Source organism: Carcharodon carcharias, chromosome 10, assembly GCF_017639515.1.
Source record: "Carcharodon carcharias isolate sCarCar2 chromosome 10, sCarCar2.pri, whole genome shotgun sequence".
In the NCBI taxonomy this organism is placed as follows: domain Eukaryota; kingdom Metazoa; phylum Chordata; class Chondrichthyes; order Lamniformes; family Lamnidae; genus Carcharodon; species Carcharodon carcharias.
This window is the reverse complement of record NC_054476.1, coordinates 92524525-92545904: the sequence shown is the minus strand read 5'-3', so window position 1 is coordinate 92545904 and position 21380 is coordinate 92524525. Positions and strand designations below refer to the sequence as shown.

Below are 21380 nucleotides of genomic sequence, written 5' to 3'. Positions count from 1 at the left end.
TTGACTTATCAATCACAGACAAATCTTTCATGACAGCATTGATAGGAGTGACTATCACACAGTCCTTATGAAAACAAAGTTGTATCTTCATAGTGAGAGCACACTCCTTCACGTAATGTGGCTCTACAACCAAACTAAGTGAGATATATTACGGACAGAATTAGCAGCCCAAAACTGGGCATTCACAAGACACTGATCAGCAGCACAATCTTTAGTGGCACATCCCTCATTCCATGATCATCATCAAATCAAAAATCAACTCTGGTTCAATGGCCAGTTTAGAACCAGTACAAGGCATGCAGAAAGAGATACGAATGTAGACAAGTTATTACACAGAATTAGAACTATGTTAAGCACCAAAAGTAAAAGGCTAAGCAATCTCCACAACTAAGGGATAACAGCATTTCTCTATAAATCTACCGCACTGAGTCAAAAAGGATGATGGACAATCAACAAGTGAACAGTAAGTGTCCACGAACATCCCGAACCTCAACTTTGCAGATTTCACAACATGAGCACAAGAACAATGTTGAAATGTTTGAGAATGTTTTCAACCAAAACAGCCAGGTAGATCATTTACTCAGCATCATGCCGAAGTCCCTTCATCACTGAGGCCAATTAGTTTACTCCAATTGACATTAAGAAATAACAGAGAACAATGGACACAGCAAAATAACAGGGAAGTCCTATATAAAAGAAAATTTAAGGTGGCAAATTAAAGATTTGCCAACACCTCCCAATCAAGAATAAAGTGATGGAAGGAGTGATCAACGGTGCCACCAAATGATGCCAACTCACCAACAATCTCCTCACCATGCTCCATGTGAGTTCTTTCAGAATCACATAGTTTCATAAAAACAAAAAATTGCAGATGCTGGAAATCCAAAACTAAAACAGAAACATAAATACCTGGAAAAACTCAGCAGGTCTGGCAGCATCGGCAGAGAAGAGCAATGCTGCCAGACCTGCTGAGTTTTTCCAGGTATTTCTGTTTCTGTTTTGCATATAATTTCATACTTTGTCAGAGCCTTGATCCAGACGTGGATATGAAAGGCAAATAACCAAGATGAGGTTGACAATAGCTACCCTTGATTTCAAGGACGTATTTGATTGGGCATGGAACCAATGAGTACTAGAAAAACTGATATCAGCGGGGATCAAAAGGAAAATATTCCAGTGGATAGAGTCATACCTGATACTTAGAAAGATTGTGATTGTTAGACCCTCAGATCAATGCTGCCAGAGTTTTTCAGGGCAGTATGTTCATCCTAACCTCTTCTAGTTATTTCATTAATGACCTTTTATCCATTGTAAGATCAGGCATATGTGACTATTAATTAATTCTGCAACATTCTGCTAGCTCAATTCATAATTTATCTGACAATGGAGTAAACAGCATCAGTCTACACAAGACTGAGGACAACATACAGACTTGGGTTCATGAGTGTCAGATAATATTTGTGTCAGGCAATGGCCACTTCTACCCTGTGGGGAGGCGATGGCGAAGTGGCGATGTCACTGGGCAAGCAAACCAGAGGCCAAGGCTAATGTTCTAGGGACATGGGTTCAAATCCTGCAACCTCCTTCAAGTTCCCCTCGAAGTCACGCACCATCCTGGCTTAGAACTACATTGTCGTTCCTTCACTGGAACTCCCAACCAAATAGCACTGTGGATGTACCGACACCACATAGATAGCAGCCTTTCAAGAAAACAGCTCACCAACACTTTCACAAAGGCAGTGACACTCACATCCCATGAAAAAAAATGAGTAAAACAAACATGAAAAGTATCAATCCCCCTAATTTTTAATGTATCATCTCCACATGTAAATTTTGACATCATTTGCATTCTATTATATTCATTTGACATCAATTGCGCTCAAAAAGCAATAAATTAGCATCATTTAACATTGCAAGAAACGTAACGGACGTCAATGTCATCAATTGCCCACAAACCATATCATGTTTAGCAACATCTCTTAAGCATTCAGACATCAAAACGTTCAGAATTTATTTTCCATATTTCAGAATTCCCATAGCTTCAAATATCCTAAAGCTGAGCCAATTTAAGAAAAAAAACAAACTTGTTTTAATAAGCTAGTTTTATGCTTTTTTTCGTAACTTATAGTGCAGCACAACCCTGCCAGACCCCACATCATCTCCCCGCAAAGATTGCAGCAGCTTTTCCCCCTCCACCGCCACTGATCCCTGGAGCAAATTTTCTCATCATCCATCCCCTAATCAATTTACTCACTCCCCAAGCAATTTTCTCCTCATCATCCACCCCCTAATCAATTTACTCACTCCCCAAGCAATTTTCTTCTGCCCCCTAAACTTCCCATCTCCCCTAAATGACTGTAGTTCTCTTCCCCTCTTTCCCCTTCCCACTAATCCCCCTCCACTTTTCCCTCCCGGACCCCCTCTTCCCACCTCTCCTCCCCCCACCTTCCAACACCCCATTTCCCAGTCTCCAACCCCTCCCCCTCTCCAACATCTCCCCCTCTCCAACACCCTCCCTTCTCCCCCCTCTCCAACCCCTCCCTTCTCCATGTCTCCAAACCCCTACCCACTCTCCCCCCTTCACCCTCTTCTCCACCCCACCCCCCTGTACAGCCCATCTCCTTCTATATCTCATAGCCCCTCTCCTCCCTCCACATCCACCACCCCTCACCTGACCCTTCCCACTCCAGCCTGCTCCCCCCTTTCTACCTCCTCCTCTCCAGTCCCTCCTTCCTTTCCACTCCCCTCCAACAGCCACCTCCTCCCCCTCCTCCCCCTCACCCCTCCAACCTCTCCACCCCCAACGACTCTCTGCCTCTCTAAACCCCCCTCCACCACCCTCCCCGCTACCCCCACTACCCCAGTGCAACAACACCTTCTCTCCATCACCTCACCAGCCCTACTTTCCCTCTTCACGCTCCTACCCCAATCCACCCCCCTCCGCACTCCACCTCCCCATCCTCCTCCTCACCCACCCCCTCAATACCTGCCTCCCCAAAACTCCATCCCCCTCCCACCTCTCTACACCTCTCTCCACTCCCGCTCCACCCCTCTTCCCCTCCATCTCCACCCCCTCACCAATGTCTCTACCCTCTCCACCCCTTACCAATCTCTCCTACCACTCCACCCCTTCCCCATCCCATCTCCACCCTCTCCCTACTCTCCATCCACCCCACCTCCTTACCACACCCTTTTCTGACCCTTCCCCCTCTCCACATCCTCCCTCCTTTCCACCCCTTCCACCCCGCACCTCCTCCCCTCTCCCCAGCATCCTCCACCCTATCCACCTCCCCTCTCTTGGAAATGATGGTCAGCCCGGCCCTGATGCAGTTTTGAGCCGGCTTGGGAGAAGCATTGGCACCGAGAACAAGGTGAGTATTTCTGGGGGACGGGGTAGATGGATTGAGTCAGCGGCTGCCTTGATCAAGTAGCGGTCCACTTGGATTGAGTCAAGGTCAACATGGATCTCCAAGTCTGGCGGGGACCAAAGCTTGAATTTTGGCAGTGAGAATGGGGCCTGAGGCCTGGAGACTGGATTGGGAGATTTGAGCAAGAATTTGGAGGGAGAGTGGGGTAAGAGTTTGGAAGGAGGGTAGGGTGAGAGTTAGGAGGAAGAGAGGGGGCTAAGAGTTAGGAAGGAGTGGGGGATAAGAGTTTTGAGGGGTAAGAGTTTGGAGGGAGAGGGGGCTGTGTTAGAAGGGATGGGGTAAGAGTTTGCAGGGAGAGGGGTGTAAGAGCTTTGAGGGAGACATAGGTATAAGAGTCTTGAGGGGGAGAGGGGTCAGAGTTTGGTGGGAGAGGAGGCATAGGAGTTTGGAGATTGGAGGGGGTAAAAATTTGGAGACCTGAGGGGTGGCAGGGAAAGAGTTTGGAGACTGGAGGGGGAGGATATTGTAGGAAGGTTCTAGACCCTGAGACTGGGGGTGAGCGGGGGTTAGGGTCTCGACCCTGAGACTGGGTGGAAGGAATGGTTTAGAAACTGAAACTCGGGGGGGTAAGGAGAGACAAAGTTTAGTCCCTGAGACTTGAGGGGTGAGTGGGTGGAAATTATAGGCCCCGAGACTAAATGAATGAGGAACTGATGGAGATCTGTTGGGTGCTCTCAAGCATGTACTGTATAATGGGAAGATTTTTTTGGTCTAATTGAAAAAAGTGAATAAATTCATATAGTATTTAAGTAATTAATTTCCTTGCTTTTTAATGCAAGTTGCTGAGCTCACTGGATAGCTTTGAGAGCAAGAAAGCTTTGATTGCACTCGATGCCTTCGAGCATCTTTCGCTGTTTGATGTCAAAGATGTCAAAAGCTGGTCTGTGCTCGAATCATTCCAAACCAGAACATTTGATGTCAAATGATCACGGATAGTTTTTGCGTGCAATGAACATAAAAATGTCAAGATTTTCAGGTAGGGATTGCAGCATTTCAGAGTCTCCCTTAACAACTAAGAATCTGAATATTATTCAGGACAGAGCTATTTGCTCGATCAGCACCCATACCACTGGATTCAATATCCATCACTATATCACCAGCACAATGTAACTGCAGTATATAAGGTCTGCAAGATATGTTGCAAGAACATGCCAAGCTTATTTCAACAGTATCTCCCACTACTGTGAGCTCCGTCACCAAAGAAAACAAATGGCATGAGAACACCAAGTTCATCTCCAAGTCATTTATCCTCCTGGGCATACTTTGTCATTTCTCCACAGTTGCTAGCCCACTATCCTGGAATTCCCTAACATTGTAGCAGCATCATCTCCATTAGAATAGCAATGGTTTAATGGGAAGGCACAGCATTTCTTTCTCAGGGCAACCAGGGTTAGGCAATTAATGCAGCCTTCCAGTGTTTCCCACATCCCAAAATCAAATAAAAAGGATAAATATATACAATTGGACAATGAATGTAACTTCTTGTAAATACCCTGTTGAAAAGAACACCAATCTGCATTAAAGTGAAAAAGTTTCCAAAAAGTTTAAATTTATAAAATCTTTGATGCCTGTACCATTAATTTTTAGAAGCTTAAAAATTTTCCTTTAGTTTTTTATTAAAAAAGAGCAAGGGATTTTTTTAAAAGGTTAATTAAAATAAAAATGGGAGAAATAATGAGGTTGATAATGTGATATTCATTTTTTATCATGGATATGTGAGCTGAGTTTAAGTGTTAATAATGTTAAGCTCTCTGCAGTTAGACAATTCAGAATAAATTAAATCTCTAAAAAACTAGTAATGATGACAGTGCTCATCACTTGAGCCGCAAAATATGTATTAGTTACAGATAAAGCACATAATATTAGACAATAGCAGCTAACTCATTACTATAGGGTGTGTGATAGTTTTATTATTTTTCAAGCTGATATTTGCTACTTACTGTTTGATTGGCTTAATGAGCATGGGTCACAATCTTTATCTTGAGAATATTGACAATGTTCAATAACTCTCCAGGAATCTACAAAACTACTGGCCGTTCCTTCCTGGATTCCCATACTGCTCCTGAAATCGTTTTGAGAAATTCTATCAAAATTGCCACAGAGTCCTGAAAGAAAATAAAATTCGTAACAGCAAGAGGTAATATAATAAAGAAAGCACAGCTTTTACAATGGTAGGTAAACGAATGAAGGACTTGGCATCCTACCACCTCCTTTTCCTACTTTAAACAACTGCATTTGGTACACTTCAGGATGTTGCTGATTTAACGAATAAGTGATAATGCATCTTCCCCCCTTCCAGAGTAAGTGGTGTGCTATTAACATGTACAGATCATAAGGTCTTAGATTCTATTCTTGCTGTGTGTTGAATCAATTGATCTAAACAGGTTAATTCTTTGGTGCTAGAAGTGTTTCTCATTTCCTCTAAATTAAGGAAGTCATTAATTAACAATCATCTTCTCTTGCCATTTGCTATCTAGAGTGTCCTACTGAAAAATGCATTGTATAACAATTAAATGTTATAACAATTAAATAACCATTTGGTCCAACAGGTTTATGCTCCATCCAAACCACCTTCCAGTTTACTTGATTTGACCCTATTAACATAAAAACCTAAGAATAGGAGCAGTAGACCATTCAGCTCCTCAAGCCTGCTCCACCATTATACAATCATGGATGGTTATTAGCCTTAAGTCCGCTTTCCTGCCTGCTCCCCATATCTCGATTCTCTGAGAGACTGAAAATCTGTCTGTCTCAACCTTAAATATATTCAACAATGGAGTATCCACAACCCTCTGGGGTACAGAATTCCAAGGATCCTTGTGGCACTCCACTAGTCACAGACTGCCAATTTGAAAATGTCCCAATTATGCCCACTCTTTGCCTCCTGTCCGTTAACCAATCCTCGATCAGTGCTCAAAAATAAAACCCCCAACTAAATGAGACCTTATCTTGCCTATTAACCTTTTGCATGGCACCTTATCGAAAGCCTTTTGAAAATGCAGGTAAAATGCATCTAATGGTTTTCCTTTATTTGTCCTTACTAGTTATATCCTCAAAGAACTAATAAGTTTGTCAAGCAGGATTTCCCTTCAGTAAATCTATGTTGACTTGTCTTATCTTTTCTAAGTGCATTGTTAAGACCGCTGTAATAACAGATTCCAGCACTTTTCCAATGACTGATGCTAGGCTAACTGATCTGTGGTTCCCTGTTTTGTCTCTTCCTCTTTTATTGAAAAGTGGTGCTACATTTGCTAGCTTCCAATTGGGACTGTTCTTGATTCTAATAAATTTTGGAAAATCATAACTACTGCGTCCACTATCTCTGCAGTTTTCTTTTTTAGGGCCCTAGGGTGTAGGCCATTGGGTCCCAGGCTTTTGTTAGATTTTAGTCCCTTAAGTTATTGATGACTTTAGACTTCTGCACAAGTCAGTTTCTCCCAAACAGGGGTACATTAGTAGGCATTCCCCTTTAATTTGGAGAATGAGCAGGAGCCATGCAGAGAAAGACAAGCTGCTGGAAAAGGGGGGAGGAGGAGGAAGAGGGGAAGAATGGCTCTCATCAGGAAGCCATATCCACCTGAAGTGCTCGGGGAGCAATTCTCTTACCTAAGCCTCAGCAAGGAACAAAATGTCAGATGCCTGTGCTTCATTCACTCACTAAAATCTACGACATACTGTGGCCAAAATACAGGAGTGGCCTAGAACCACATTACCAGTTGCTGTGAAGGTGACCGTAGTGACAAATCTTTCTGTGTCTAGCTACTTTCAGGTGGAAGCTGAAGATATTTGCAACATCCCACAGTTTTCTATTCACTGTTGTGTAAGAGAAGTCACTGAGGCTCTCTATTTATTGAGAGTTGAATACATTTCATCCTCACTTGCCAAAGAGCAACAGGCAAAGTGAACACATGGCTTTACTAGAAATGTAGGCTTCCCAATGGTGCAGGGTACCAAATATAGTACACAAATCACTTTGTGTACACCACGTGTCATCTCTGCCCGACTCCGGAACTGAAAGGGATTGCATTACCTCAATGTCCAGCTGGTATGTACACAGCAAACCATGCAAGTCAATGCCCAGTATCCAGTAACCGCAACCACAATTATCGCACATCAATAGCCTCACATCTACCTTCCCTCTGTCACTGATCATCACATACCCACTTGGTCATAATGTTGAAATAAAAACCACTGTAAAATAAACATTTCAGATCAAATTTATAGGTGAACTCATGCAATATTGCACACAAAAGTCAATAACCACACATGTGTATTTCTTTAGTGCCTGTCTTCCATATGCCTTTGCTTGTCCTACTGCTCCTATGCAGTGCTACCACAGTGGCTGCAGCATGGTTGGTGGAAGGCTGATGACCTTCAAAGAAGGAGATTGCAGATAAACTTGGAGGATGACCTTGAGCAGCTCTGGCTTCAGGAGGCCTGGCTTCGGACTGCATCACCTTGACATGGGTGGCAGCAGTCTAAGCTAGCTGGCTGACAGGCAACAGCAAGAGCACTAGCCAAGTGGCAGTGGTGGGAGGATGTACCTGGTCATCTAAGAGACGACAGCAGCTTTTTGCTCGTCATCACCACTGCCATTCTCCTGTTTGGCACCTCAGCAATCCCTCTGGATGCCTCTTTAAACGTTGCAGTCCAAAACCATGATAGCAGCAGCCTGAGCTTCCACTGTGTCACTCAGACATTGCATGGCTGTTGGTTTTGCTGCAAAGGAAGCTGAAAAATCAGCTTTCAAAGGCTGCATCATGACTGACTCCATAAGTGTATTGATGGAGGGGGTACCCATAGGTGGAAACAGTCTGGACTGCCAGGCTGATAAGCAACAACAAGGGCACTGGCAGAATGGTAGGGTGAGAGGATCAAGGCTGTCTTCCTGAAAGAGAACAGCAGGTTTGTGCTCCATGAAACCACTACCACATCTCCAGGATAACACCTAGTAATCTGTTGGACGACAGTTACTTAATGGACTGCTGCGACAGTCTGCAAGCCCCTTTGCATGCTGTAATCCACAGCTGTGATAGCAGCAGTCTGAGCTGGCATGGTAGCAAGCTGGCCTTGCATGACACCAGTCTGAGCTTCCACTGTAACTGCTCCTTGTGCTGCAACAGAAACTGTACAATCAGGTATTAGACACATCATGGTGCGTCCACAAGTATGCAAATGGAGTTGGCTATCAATTCTATTCTGGAAAGGATGGGCAAAACATTGTTCAAAGTTGATGCTGGAATCCTCCGTGCTCCTTCACATTGACCAGAGGCTTTTTGGTAGGGTTCACAAAGAATCGAGCATTTTCTTGTATGCAGCCGCATTGAAGTACTCATCTGAGTCCTGTGCATCAGAACTGGTATAACCTTACGCTCTCTGTCCAGCTGGCACCTGTGCTATCCTTGCCCCTACCCTGGTTGCAGGCTAATCATTGTCAGTGGCTGGAATTTTACTGTACCTGGGGGCAGGATGGTGGTGGTGGGGTGGGGGGCTGTGAAGTTGGGTGCCATGTGATTGGAGTTATTCCCGGCGTCTACCTGGCCATAGGCCAATTGAGGCCTTTAAGTGGCCAATTAATTACCACTTAAGGGCCTCCTCCTACCGCCACTGGAATTTTACTGATGGCAGGGGAGGGCAGTGCTAAGTGTCTAGCCTGCTAGCTAAAATATGACGGACTGGTGCTAGGCTACCTTTTCAGGCTCCCTGTGCCAATCAAAGGTATTCTCCTCACTCCTTGTTTCCCTCCCACCCTACCCTGTCCACCCAACCCCAAATGCAAGGTCCTATCAGCCTAGCACTGGGGAGGCCCCAGTAAGTCCTACCTTTGTCCGGGCTCCATCGCAGCATGCTTCTGTCGGGGACTTGCTGCAGTCCCAGCAGTGGCCACTGCTCCGGTGACATTGCTGAGAGCTACCACTGGCAGCTCTTGAGGTTGGACTTCCTCCCTGCCTCAAGTCAATTCTCTCTCTCTCTCATCCTCAAAACGGGGACGCTTACCACAAAGCACATCCAAGAACATTCACATGGAGTCTTTTAATGTCGAGGGGCTGTTGCGCTGCAGCTACCACATGGTACTGACTGACCAGGAGACTCTCACGCTCTTATGCTGTAGGCATTTTGGATGGATTTTCAGGTTGCAATCAACCTGTTTGACCATGGTAAGTCCCAGAGCAGGACATGAACCTGAAGGTGTTGGCAGTTTAATAGTTGGCTTGGAGACACTTGGTTCTGCAGCTTGGCTGAAGCTGTCCTATTTGCTTTTTGAATGTGGCTTTGCTGACATGCCCCCAGCAACAGAGAGAGAGGAGCCTTCTACCTGCAAGCTACAGGGGTGCCTAGTTGATCTTCTTGTGCTGTCACAGCACCACTAGCACACAAGAACACGAGGACACACCGATCGGGCCTGCAGCTAGCTTTTTAACCCAGTTCCTTGTCTATTCCTGGAAAGGAGAAAAACAAACATGTCTTTCACCCAGAGTCCATTTTCTTTCAACTCAGACCATTTCCACATTCTGGCAGTTTAAGGGCTCATCTGAAATTCCACATTCTGAGATATAACTCAACAGGAGATGGTTTTGAATGTCACCAGAGATGTGGCAGTCTCCAATGTCTCCACAACCACAGGCGATTAAAGTTCAGTCTTTTGCACATCATCTCTTCCTTTCAAGTGTCTGTCTGAAGTAACCTTTTTAGGCGCAACATTCCATGTTCTCTCGGGACTAGTCGATCAAGCATAATCCACATGGAGATTTTCCAGAAAGTGGATACTTTATATTCTCAGGCATCTTTTGCTCAGTGTCTTTGCTTGTACGTCCTTTTAAAAAACACATATCTTCCTTAAAAAGTCCAATATGCCTGTAAGGAATTTCTGTTTGCTTGCCTATTATCCTTTTTCTATTAGCCACACCATCAAAGTCCTCATCTGAGTCCTCTGCAACAGAACTCCTGTGTGAACTTCCCACTGGGGGGCTGACAACTGTGTTGCCTCTGTCTCCTGTCTGGCTGCAGGCCACTCTTGTACAATGAGTTGTTGGACAGGATTTCTTTGGGTTGGCACTGCCTCAGACAACAGGCCAAATAGCCGGAGGTAACATCACCTTCGCTGTTTCGGGGTGCCCCAACTGGATTCCATGGCAATCAGGCAGCTGATTCGCTAGCATCTGGGCTCCTGTCCTGCTCAGCGTTGCTGGTGCCAGTCAGGCAGGAGCATAGTAGGCTGGTTGATGAGGGAAGGGAGGGTGTTGCCATTGGGGCAGTCATTTATGCCCCTCCATAGTCCACAGGTGCTCTATTAGGCCCCCACCCAGAGCCCATGGGGAGATTTCCACGGTTTACCAGGTGGACCCCCCACATGCAGGAGGGACTGCCCGCTGTTAGTAAAAGGCCAGCAGTGGGGGGCCACAGGCCCTTATTGGTGACTAAGTGGCACAAATGGCCTCTGAGTGAGAGGGCACCATCCACATATATAAAAGCAAAATACTGCAGATACTGGAATTCTGAATACAAAGGCGTCATCCATGTTCACAGCCACTGGCAGAATGTCATGGCAGCATGAAAGCAACAGGCACATAACCCCTCGTTTTCCCACTCAATTTTTCAGCTCCCTATCCTGCCTCCTAATCCATTCCTGTGGTTCCAGAAAGTGAGCTGATGGCTATGAATGTGAGATTGAGTTACAGTGTTTATATACAAACATAGGAATTAGGAGGAGGAGTAGGCCATTTGGCCCCTCGAGCCTGCTCCATCATTCAATAAGATCATGGCTGATGTGACTGTGGCCTCAACTCCACTTACTTAAGTTTAAAACATTAGTCTTAGATCCACCTCTCTCCCTCAAACTGAATGTGGAATTCAATCATTTTATTATCACTGCTACTTAGGGGTGCCTTCACCATGAATTTATTAATTAATCCTGTCTCAATGCACATTAACAGATCTAGTGTAGCCTGTTCTCTGGTTGGTGCTAGAATGTGCTGCTCTATGAAGCTGTCCTGAAGACAATTTATGAACTCATCATGCAGGCTACCTTTGCTAAATTGATTCATCCAGTCTATATTTAGAATAAAATCACCCATGATTATCGAAATATCATTCTCACAAGCTCCCATTATTTATTCCTGTATACCTCCGTTCTACAGCGTGGTTTTTGTCAGGGGCCTATAAACCACCCCACAAGTAACTTCTCACCATTACTATTTTTCAACTCTACCCAAATTGATTCTACATTTTGATCTCCAGAGTTAAGGTCATCTCTCTCTATTGTAGCAATGTCATCCTTAATTAACAGAGCTGCCCCTCCACCTTTTCCTAGCTTTCTGTCTTTCCCAGATATCATATACTCTTGAATATTCAGGATCCAGCCTTTGTTATCCTGCAACCACGATTCTGTAATTGCTATCAGATCATACATATTTATTTCTATCTGTGCAGTCAATTCATCTCTTTTGCTCTGAATGCTACATGCATGCAGATACAGAGCCTTTAGTTCTGCCTTTTTACTACTTTTGTGACCGCTAGCTTTATCTGCTGATGCACTCAAGTTTGTATCCTCTGTACCTTCCTGCCACACTCTGATCATCATATTCCTACCTTGCTTTCTTGCCTTGTCTTCTCTATTTAATTTATCACATCTTCCCAAACTTGATCCTTCGCCCCCACTATTTAATTTAAAGCCCTCTCTACCATGCTAGTTGTATGACTCAGCAAACACTGGTTCCAACACGATTCAGATGAATACCATCTCAATGGTACAGCTCTCACTTTCCCCAGTGCTGGTGCCAGTGCCCATGAATCGAAACACATTTCTCCCTTCCTAATCTTTAAGCCACACAATTAATTCTCTGGCTTGAATTTCACGATTGGCATGTGCACCAATTAAGGTCCATCCAGCATGAAACGCTTCTTCTCAATGGTTGGGAAAGGCCAGAGCTCCCTGAAGGCTGCTGGGGGATAATCTTAGGATTCCATCCAGGAAACCATTTCATTCATGGCCTTACCAGCGGCTGGAGACGTCAGGTGGGAGGGCACTCGGGGGGCTCCCCTGTTTCTCTGACAAGTGCCTCGCAGTCCTTGTGGAAGAGGTCGATGTCAGGGATGGCAGGAGGAGGCCAAAGACTGGGAGGAGGTGGCAGCTGAGGTCAGCAGCACAACGTTGTGCGGCACACGAGTGCAGTGCCGCAAAAGGATCAACGATCTGCTGCACTCGGCAAGGGTGAGTACTGAATTGGCATGGATCAGTGTGGAGAAGTGTTAAGTGCTGGCCATCCGCCGGTGGAGCTCAGGGGTGTTAGAGTCTGAGTGCCAACTGTCACTGACACCAGACCCAGCCAAGGGGGTGAGCCCTGGCTGCTTGGCCTGAGTGCCTTGTGGGTCAAGGACCACAACTCTGATGTGCCCTGCAAGCTGGGGTGGGGTGGGTGGGAGGGTTTGCCAGACTGCAATGGCGCTGCAGGTAGAGAGGGACAAATCAATGCTCCTCTAATTTCAGAAGAGAAGCCATAGCAGCAAAGAAAGAACTAAGGCAGGCAGAGGCCCTGCCACTCCCAAACATCTCATTCTGAGGAGATACAAGATGGATGCCTTGGAGCTGGAGTGTTACCACCCACCTCGGCCAGCCGGTTGTGGACAGGCAGGGATCTCTGATGAAGGTAAGAGTGCAGAGCAGAGAGGTGAGAGTATCGGATTGTGCAAACATTCTTGTGTAGTCTCATCATTAATGGGAGCCTCAAACCTGGAGTCCCCATTGATCACTGAAAGACGATGGCACCATGATGCCATTGTCTCATGATCTCCACTGTCTCACCAGGGCTCCTGGCATGCACAGTGACAGTGTGATGACTTAAACTAATGATGTGTTGATGTGTTGCTGTTCTACCCTAGAATCGCCAGCTCACCCAAAAACGCAGGACCCCAAAGAGCCACCCTTAGCGCCAGGAGACCACTGGGCTTTAGATGCACCTGCATCACACCCCCTTTCTGAACCAAGCACCAGCGCCGATATCAGAACCTCGGTGGGCATTAGATCGTCGGCTAGAATGTCGGTGCATTGCAGTGAGGGCACTTCACACTGGCTTGAGGAGCAGGCGGAGGCAGAGAGTACCCAGGGCGTGGGCAGTCAGAGAACTGCTGCAGTCCAGGACAATGCTGAGTGAAAGGTAGATGAGCCTCTGGAGTCATCCATTAAGCAGCAGGTGCTGGTTGTCCAGCGGAGTGTGCAGGAGGATCTGGCGGAGATCCATGAAGGTATACATGCCATGGCCTCTGTTATCTGTGTTATGGAGGAGTCCATGCAGAACATGAGCACCGCGTTAACCCTCATCACCGAGTGCAGCATCTCCTCCATTGAGAGAACGGCAACTTTCATGGAGACGCAACTCCAGGGACAGAATCAGGCATTCCTGCGGTTGTGCTCGGACCTGCCAGCCCTCACACAGGCAATGACTTCAGGAGGTCAATGCCAGTGGGGGAGATGGATGAGGCACCCAGTATCCCAGCTAGATACCCAACCATCACTGGTGAGCAGGGAGGTCCAGAGCAACCTCACATTGGCACATGAGCTGCTCGTTGTCTCCAGGCTCCTATCAGGGTGCTCTGGATGATGGCAGCAGCTCCTCCGCCCCTTTACCAGTGACCATGGCATCTGATGAGGCTGCAGTGACTGGGGAGATGCCAGCTGTGGCACTGGCCGCTCCCTCCGAGGCAGGGCCAGTTCAGGCTCCACTGGCCAGAGGATGATCGCCAAGGCCAACGGGACAGCATAGTCAGCAGGCTGTCTCCAATGCCGCTGCCGGGGGTGGGTGTGGGGGGCGTGGGGGGGGCGGGGGGGAGGAGTGTGGTGGGAGCACTGCAAGACACAGCACTTGCAAACATAAGTTTAAGGCACCATGAACACAAGAGGCACTGTTCGTGGGTAATCTTCTGTTCTGTAATGTTTTGTTACCATGTTTACTGGCGTGACCATTATCATATATTGCTATGTTCATCTGATGTGAGTGCCAACATGTTATAAATTTTGCTTTTGTCTTAATGGCCTCAGTTTGCTTCACTTGTTTTGTAGGTGCCAGTATCTCATGCTGCACATGAATGGCTTTAAAATTTATTGCACAGGCACTGAGTGGACTTTGGGCTCAAAGGAAAGGGTCATTTCAAACATCCAGGATGGAGGTGGCACCCCTGGCATGAGGTGGAAGCAGATCTTTGGCAGCCTCACTGAAGAAGCGTTGGATCAAGGAATCCCTGGTGTCCCTGCCTCTCTAAAGGATCCAGGGGTCTGCCTCTACGTCCTCACTATTCTCCTCACTGTGCTCCTCTTCTGACTCACCACTGGATTCATCATCTGCAGCCTGTGGAACTGCCTCAAGATCCTCTTCCTCCAATGGGTGCCCCATTGCCAGAAACAGATTGTGGAGAGTGCAGCAGACAACCACTATCAGTGAGACCCATTCCGGAGGGTATTGTAATGCTCCCACTGAATGATCAATGCATCGGAAGCACATCTTCAGAAGACCAATGGTTTTCTCCATTGCCGCTCTTATGGAGGCTTGACTCCTATTATAACGGCGCCGTGTCTCTGTTCTTTGATGGAGAGGTGTCATGAGCCACCTTTTCAACGGATAGCTTTTGTCACCCAACAGCCATCCATCCAGCAGAGCTGGAGCAGTGAACAGCCTTGTGAGGGTCTGAGGATGTAAGTGTCATGGGAGCTGCCAGGGTACCTTGCACAGACTTGAAGACTCTGTGTCTTGTGGGTCACAACTATCTGGACATTCATCGAGTTGAAACCCTTCCTGTTGTCAAAGGCAACCGACTGACTTGCTGGCGCCTTGATGGCCGCATGTGTGCAGTCGGTTGCACCCTGGATGTGGAGGAGCCCAACAATCACTGAAAAACATCTGGCTCGCTCAGCCTGGCTGGCCTCATCTGTATGGGAATGAATAAATATCATTACCCACCTGAACAGAACATCAGTCACCAGCTTGACGCAACTGTGGACAGCTGGTTCGGACACTCTACAAAGATCCCCCACTGACCCCTGGAAAGAGCATTTCTTTTTATTCATTCGCGGGATGTGGGCTTCGCTGGCTGGGCCAGCATTCATTGCCCATCCCTAGTTGCCCTTGAGAAGGTGGTGTTGAGCTGCCTTCTTGAAGTGCTGCAGTCCATGCGGTGTAGGTACACCCACAGAGCTGTTAGGAAGGGAGTTCCAGGATTTTGAGTCAGTGACAGTGAAGGAACGGAGATATATTTACAAGTCAGGGTGGTGAATTACTTGGAGGGGAATCTCCAGGTGGTGGTGTTCCCATCTATCTGCTGCCCTTGCTCTCCTACGTGGTAATGACCGTGGGTTTGGAAGATGCTAAGGAGACTTGGTAAATTCCTGCAGTGCATCTTGTAGATGGTATACGCTACTGCTACTGTGCATCGTTGGTGTAGAGAATGAGCATTTATGGAGGTGGTGCCTAGGTCGATGTTGGATGGTCCGTCCCGTTTCATTCCTCTTTTGTGACTTTGTCGTGATTTGTAGGATCATGATTCCTGTGCCCATTTTTAAGGGTTATTAAATTTTTAGACCAAAGGAAAAAAGAGATTTAAAACTTCTTTTAAATTTGTTTCTTCAGTGTTGGTCCTCAGTTCACCTTTCATGTCATTCTTAGTATTCCTCAGGTCACATATTTTGGCTCAAAAAATTAACATTGCCATAGGTCTGTTTTACGACCAATCCATTCCTTCACTTAACAAATCAGGCCAAATTTCACTTTTGTTTTCCAAATTCAACCTGCCATCTACACAGCCCTATCAGCCCAGTGAATCTCAGCCCAACCATTTGTTAGTGTCAGCTGGCCTGCCCAAGAATGAACAAAAAATGGAAGAAGAGACCTGGCATAATGAGACAATTTCTTAACTTCACCATGTTGGACTATTTATAGTGTATAAGCAAACTTCACCCCCACTTACTTCAGTGCTTGCTTTCCCTAAATGAGTAACAATTTCATCCCATTACCCAATTTAAGCCTTATTTTGCTCTAAGGCCCCAATTACGGAGACTTTTTGTCCCATGTTACCCCCATTTCTCCAATAAGCAACATTTTGGTCCCATTCCTGCTCCCGCCCCCCACCCCCCACCCCCCACCCCCCACTTCCACATTGGGCACCATTCTGTCCCTGTGCCTTCAAACCCCATTAAACATTATGTCATTCCCATTAACGGCATCCAACCCCTCCGCTCCCTGTCACCATGCAGCATTTCTGCCAATCCCTCACAAAACCTCCACTTCCCAACTTGGGCAACATCTTAAACGCTGGATCCCCACTGAGCAACATTTCTGTTTTGCGTCTATGCCTCCCAGCCATTGGGCAGAATTCCTTCCCCTGCCAACCACTCCACCAACTAAGCAGCCTGCAGCCTCATCACTTATCACAGCATCTTAACCTATGGCTCCTGCTACTCCATAAAACAAGATTTTTGCACCTTGCCTCTGTTTTCCTAAGCAAGACCCTTGTCCTCAATCCAAATCAAAGTACCCTTCCTCTGGTCACAATTTCCACTTTGAGTTGACAGCTTCATTAAGCCGAGGCATTTAACTGTCACAAATTAAGCCCTCGCATTAGAATATTCAAAATATTCTACAGCATAATTTCCAGACTCATGTGCTAACAGTTCAGCAATGCAAATTAATTCTGCTTACCGTGAGTGGTTGTGGCAAAGCTCTCATCAATAATAATGTACAACTGTAAAAATGGATGAGTTTGAACTTGCATCTCCAGGCCAAAAGTGGATTTTAGCTGAATGTAGCTGGAAGACTGCCTGTAAATTGCAATGTTCCCTAAAAAACAAGATTATATAATCAATAAATGTATTGTTAAATTGTTTATTTAAAAGATTGAGTTAAAATTAATGCACAAAATTGAAAAATGATCATCTATATTTCATTTAAAAGAAAGTACTGTCAAATGTGAGTTGGAGAAATGGTTTTATTCCTTTAATTCTTTCCTTAGCATTTTTGCAAGAGAAACTGGTGCTATTTCAGTGCAACTTTGAAATTCTTTTGTGTCTATAAAGTGCCCAAAATTTTCAGGAGCAAACAACTTCCAGCAATGAGAGAGATAGTCAACTGTTCTAGTAATTCTAATGTTTTTTTTCTTTGCTGTTTGATTAGAGAAAGTGAGAAAATACTGTAATTGTAGACGTGCCCTAGCATCCATCATGTAAGTGAACCATTATAAAACTAAGAGGATGACTTGGAGTTTTCATAATTTTCGGTTCATTAAAGTGCAGAAGAAGAAAACCTGAATCAGTATTTCTAAAAGGCTTCCTTTTGTTCTCGCTGGAGAATTAGAAAAGGAGAAAAATCTTCTAAAGGGGGACACCAGTAAATCCTCGGCTATGAAATGAGATCTGTCAAGCAATGTGAAGGAAGAAAACAATTGGAGACCAAACAGGGAAATTGAACAAAAAAGAGAATATTGATGCCATTCATACCACACTGAAGGCTGTAGCATTGACAATGCTTTTCCAACAGTGTATTTATTGCCTGCTTGCATCATTCTGAACTCGGGGAGTCAATGCTCCATGCTCATTCTGCTAAGATCATTAACAGTGATACACAGGATGAAGTGATAATATAAATACATGTGCCTGAATTTTCACACAGGTGGAGAGGCCTCCAACTGTGAGAAAATGCCGGCAGAGGCCCAAATTCAGAAGTCCTGACCCGAATCTTGTTTCCGCCGTTTTCGCAGAGGGTGAATGGGCATGGGTTCTAAATCGCCCATTTGTGGTTCACAAGAGCAACAACTCATATAAATCAGCAGCTGCCTCCACTCATGTTAGTAGTGTAGGTGTCTGAACTGCAAAGTGTGCAGATTAGACCTGGTAGGAGCAGATCTGAATCTTTTGGATTTATTTGGATAGCCTTTTGGAGAGGTAGGGTACCACTTTTGATAAAGTTCCTGACAGCTTTGGGAGATGTCAGGCACCCATTGGGAGAGGTCAGGTGCCCTTTGGGGTTGTTAAAAGTAGACACAATTGTACTTAAAACATGCATGAACTCACTGGAACTGTCTAAGCTGTCAAAGAACTGTCCAGTTCTCAAAGAACTGTAAATCTTCAAAGAACTGTTAAAGCTGTCAAGGGATGTTAATACCACTGGGCAATAAATTTTAAGTGTGGGGTTTAAAAAGAAATCAGCGCCTGATATTTTACTTTGTTGACATAAACATGAGGGTTGTCATTATAAGAGTTGTGCTGCATGACTGATTTTACAATCTAACATTATCACAGTTGAATGCCTGTTAAGTGACCAGTTTGGTTGAAAGTGTTTAATTTCATAAGAGATTAGCTGAAGGAATTTCAATGGTTTGAAAGGCATTTTTACCATTGAGAGTGCTTTTCATAAATAGTGACATCATCAATAGACACATGACTTTACATTATATCAGCATGGCTCCTGAGGTTTGCCCATGGTGGATACTAGGTGAGTTAGCTAGGAGGGGGTAAGGGCAAAGGGTAATGGGTCGGGGGCACCGGTTGGCATGAGTTGGAACTGTTGGCTTGAGGTTATAAAGGGCCATGGGATGAGTGGGGGACATGGATTGGCATAGGATGTATGAAGGGCCATTGGGGATGGGTGGGGGCATGGAGTGGCATTGGGCATGAGGGGTTATGGGGTGAATAGAGGAGCATAGGGTGGCATAGGGAATTTGAGGGGCCATGGGGTGTGGGTAAAGGTGCATGGGGTAGCATAAGGGGTATGAGGGAGCATGGGGGGGGTGGGTGGCATGATGTGTCATGGGAGGGGGGAGGGGGGGCGGGGGTGGTGAGGGGGGGGCGGAAGGGAGTTGAGGGATGAGACCTGGAGATATGTTCTTTGTTTTAATCATTTTTTAATTAAATTCAACTAAGTGCCAAAGCATAGAGTCAGGGCTTCTGGCCAGCCTGCCTCCGCACTCAGCAGCCTCCAAACCCATTCTGGGGGCAGCAGGCCTGACTTCTAATCCAGCCCCCCTCCCCTGAATAAAAGTCCAACCTTCAGCGCCTCTTTTTCTCAGGTCAGGTTCACGGGGCTGGGAATTGTTCCGTCTCTGTGCTCCTGAGCGACAATCCAGACCTTGAACCTGTTGCTGGATTTCTGCATCACAGTATTTTTATTCAGATCCAAACTCTCAAAAACTCTTCATCTGAACACCCAAATTAGAGGTATTCAATAAGAGCAATGCTGGTTTAACAAGCTGGATTGTCTACTGCAGAAAAACTCTGTTGCAGTCTTCCATGCTTCCGGTTGACAGTCTAAGGTTGCCTCCATAAGACCAAATGCTTATATTGACATCCAGATAGGTAAAAAGACGAATTCTAGGATTCCAAAATCGCAACTAAGGTACTCTGCTATTCCACCATATTTGGAAGCTGTTGTCAGACACTTCATGGTGAAGGGATGGGGATGTTGGGGAGGGGGAGGAAGAGAGGGCGGAGGTCACATACGCATCCTCCCAACTTCAATAACAACTTTTTTGAGTCCAGACAAACTGGTCGAAGGCATTATAGTTTTTAATATTTACCACCATCACAGATCTAATATTTTAGTTTTCTCATTGAAATGTGAATGGCCAAGCAGGGCCTTACAGGAGGTCTTCTTGAATTTTGGCTGCCTTGCAAAAATTCAAAGCACACAAGTCACAAATAAAGCTACCTTAACTGGATTCTACTGCCAGTGTGATTATTAATTATTAAAAAGAATTAAGGAGCCTATGAGCTCTTTTCAACTAATAAACAGTCAATGGAGGTGCAGCAGGTTACCAGCAATTGCTTCTTACTTTAAAAAGTACATATGCTTTACGACAGGCTTTTAAATTAGTAAATTATATACTATGTCACCTTTCTCATTCTGTCAGTGTCAGCTGTGGCAGTTGGTAGTACTCTCATCTCTGAGTCAGAAGATTCTGGTTCAAGTCCCATTCAAAGACTTCAACATCAAAATCAAAGCTAGCATTCCAGTGTAGCACTGAGGGAGTGCTATGCTGCCAGAAGTGCCATCTTTCTGATGAGATGCTAAGTCCTCTGTCTACTCTCTCATGTGGACATAAAAAGATCCCATTGCACTACTTCAAAGAGCAAGAGTTCCCCAGGATCCTGGAGCCAATAGTTATCCATTTAACAAACATCACAAAAACAAATTATCTGACAATAATAATTATCATTATCATATTACCATTCGTAGGTGCTTGCCATGCTCAAATTAGCTGCTGTGCTTCCCCACATTACAACAGTGAGCACACTTCAAAAGTGCTTCATTGTCTGTAAAGGACTTTGAGTTGTCCTGCCGTCATGAAAAGTGTTATACATAAGTTCCATTCTTCCTTACTTTTTCTGAGATCACCTCTCTGGTAGCTTCAATTGGCAGCACACATGTTCATTATATCCTGTATTTTTTTTCTCTAGACTGTGTGCAAGAGCAGCAGCTTCCTGTATCAGTCTGTAAATTGGGGCTTAAAGAAGAAAATCAAATAAAAGAACTGTTCCAAAATACTTGTCCTTGATGCTTTGTGGTCCGGAATTCTGTATTAATGGCTTAGAGATCCATTTTTGCTGAGACTCGATGAAAAAGTGGGTTCTGATACATTGTGGGGGTAAGTTTCCATAAGGGTCCTCCAGGTCCGTCCACCGTAACTTAAACAGGAGTGCAGGGAAACCTGGAAAATGGCAAATATGGCCACTACTCCATTTTTCTGGGGTTTCCATGGCTCTTTTGTGGGGTTATTGATGGAGGTGTGTGACAATACTCACGGAAATTCACTCCTACATATCCATAAACACACTTTCTGTGAAAAGTAAAATCTTAGAATGCCACCTCTGTTGGTGGCAGATTAATAGATTTGGTTCAGTGATACAACCTATGGTAACTGATGATGATTTAGGCAAAGTAGATTTCAAATCTTTGGATACAAAGGGTAGTATTT

The 21380-nt window shown here is 45.3% G+C and overlaps 1 protein-coding gene across 1 annotated transcript in view; it reads right to left on the bottom strand.

Annotated features, from left to right (window-relative positions):
• The window catches only part of LOC121282853 (mucin-6-like), a 286476-nt gene that overhangs the window by 137740 nt on the left and 127356 nt on the right, over nucleotides 1–21380 (bottom strand). The window contains exons 14-16 of the mRNA XM_041196667.1: nucleotides 19454–19555; nucleotides 17114–17251; nucleotides 5369–5533 (exon numbers count right to left, since the gene is read on the bottom strand). Of these exons, the coding sequence (XP_041052601.1) occupies nucleotides 5369–5533; nucleotides 17114–17251; nucleotides 19454–19555 (405 nt within the window). The remainder of the gene's footprint in view (nucleotides 1–5368; nucleotides 5534–17113; nucleotides 17252–19453; nucleotides 19556–21380) is intronic.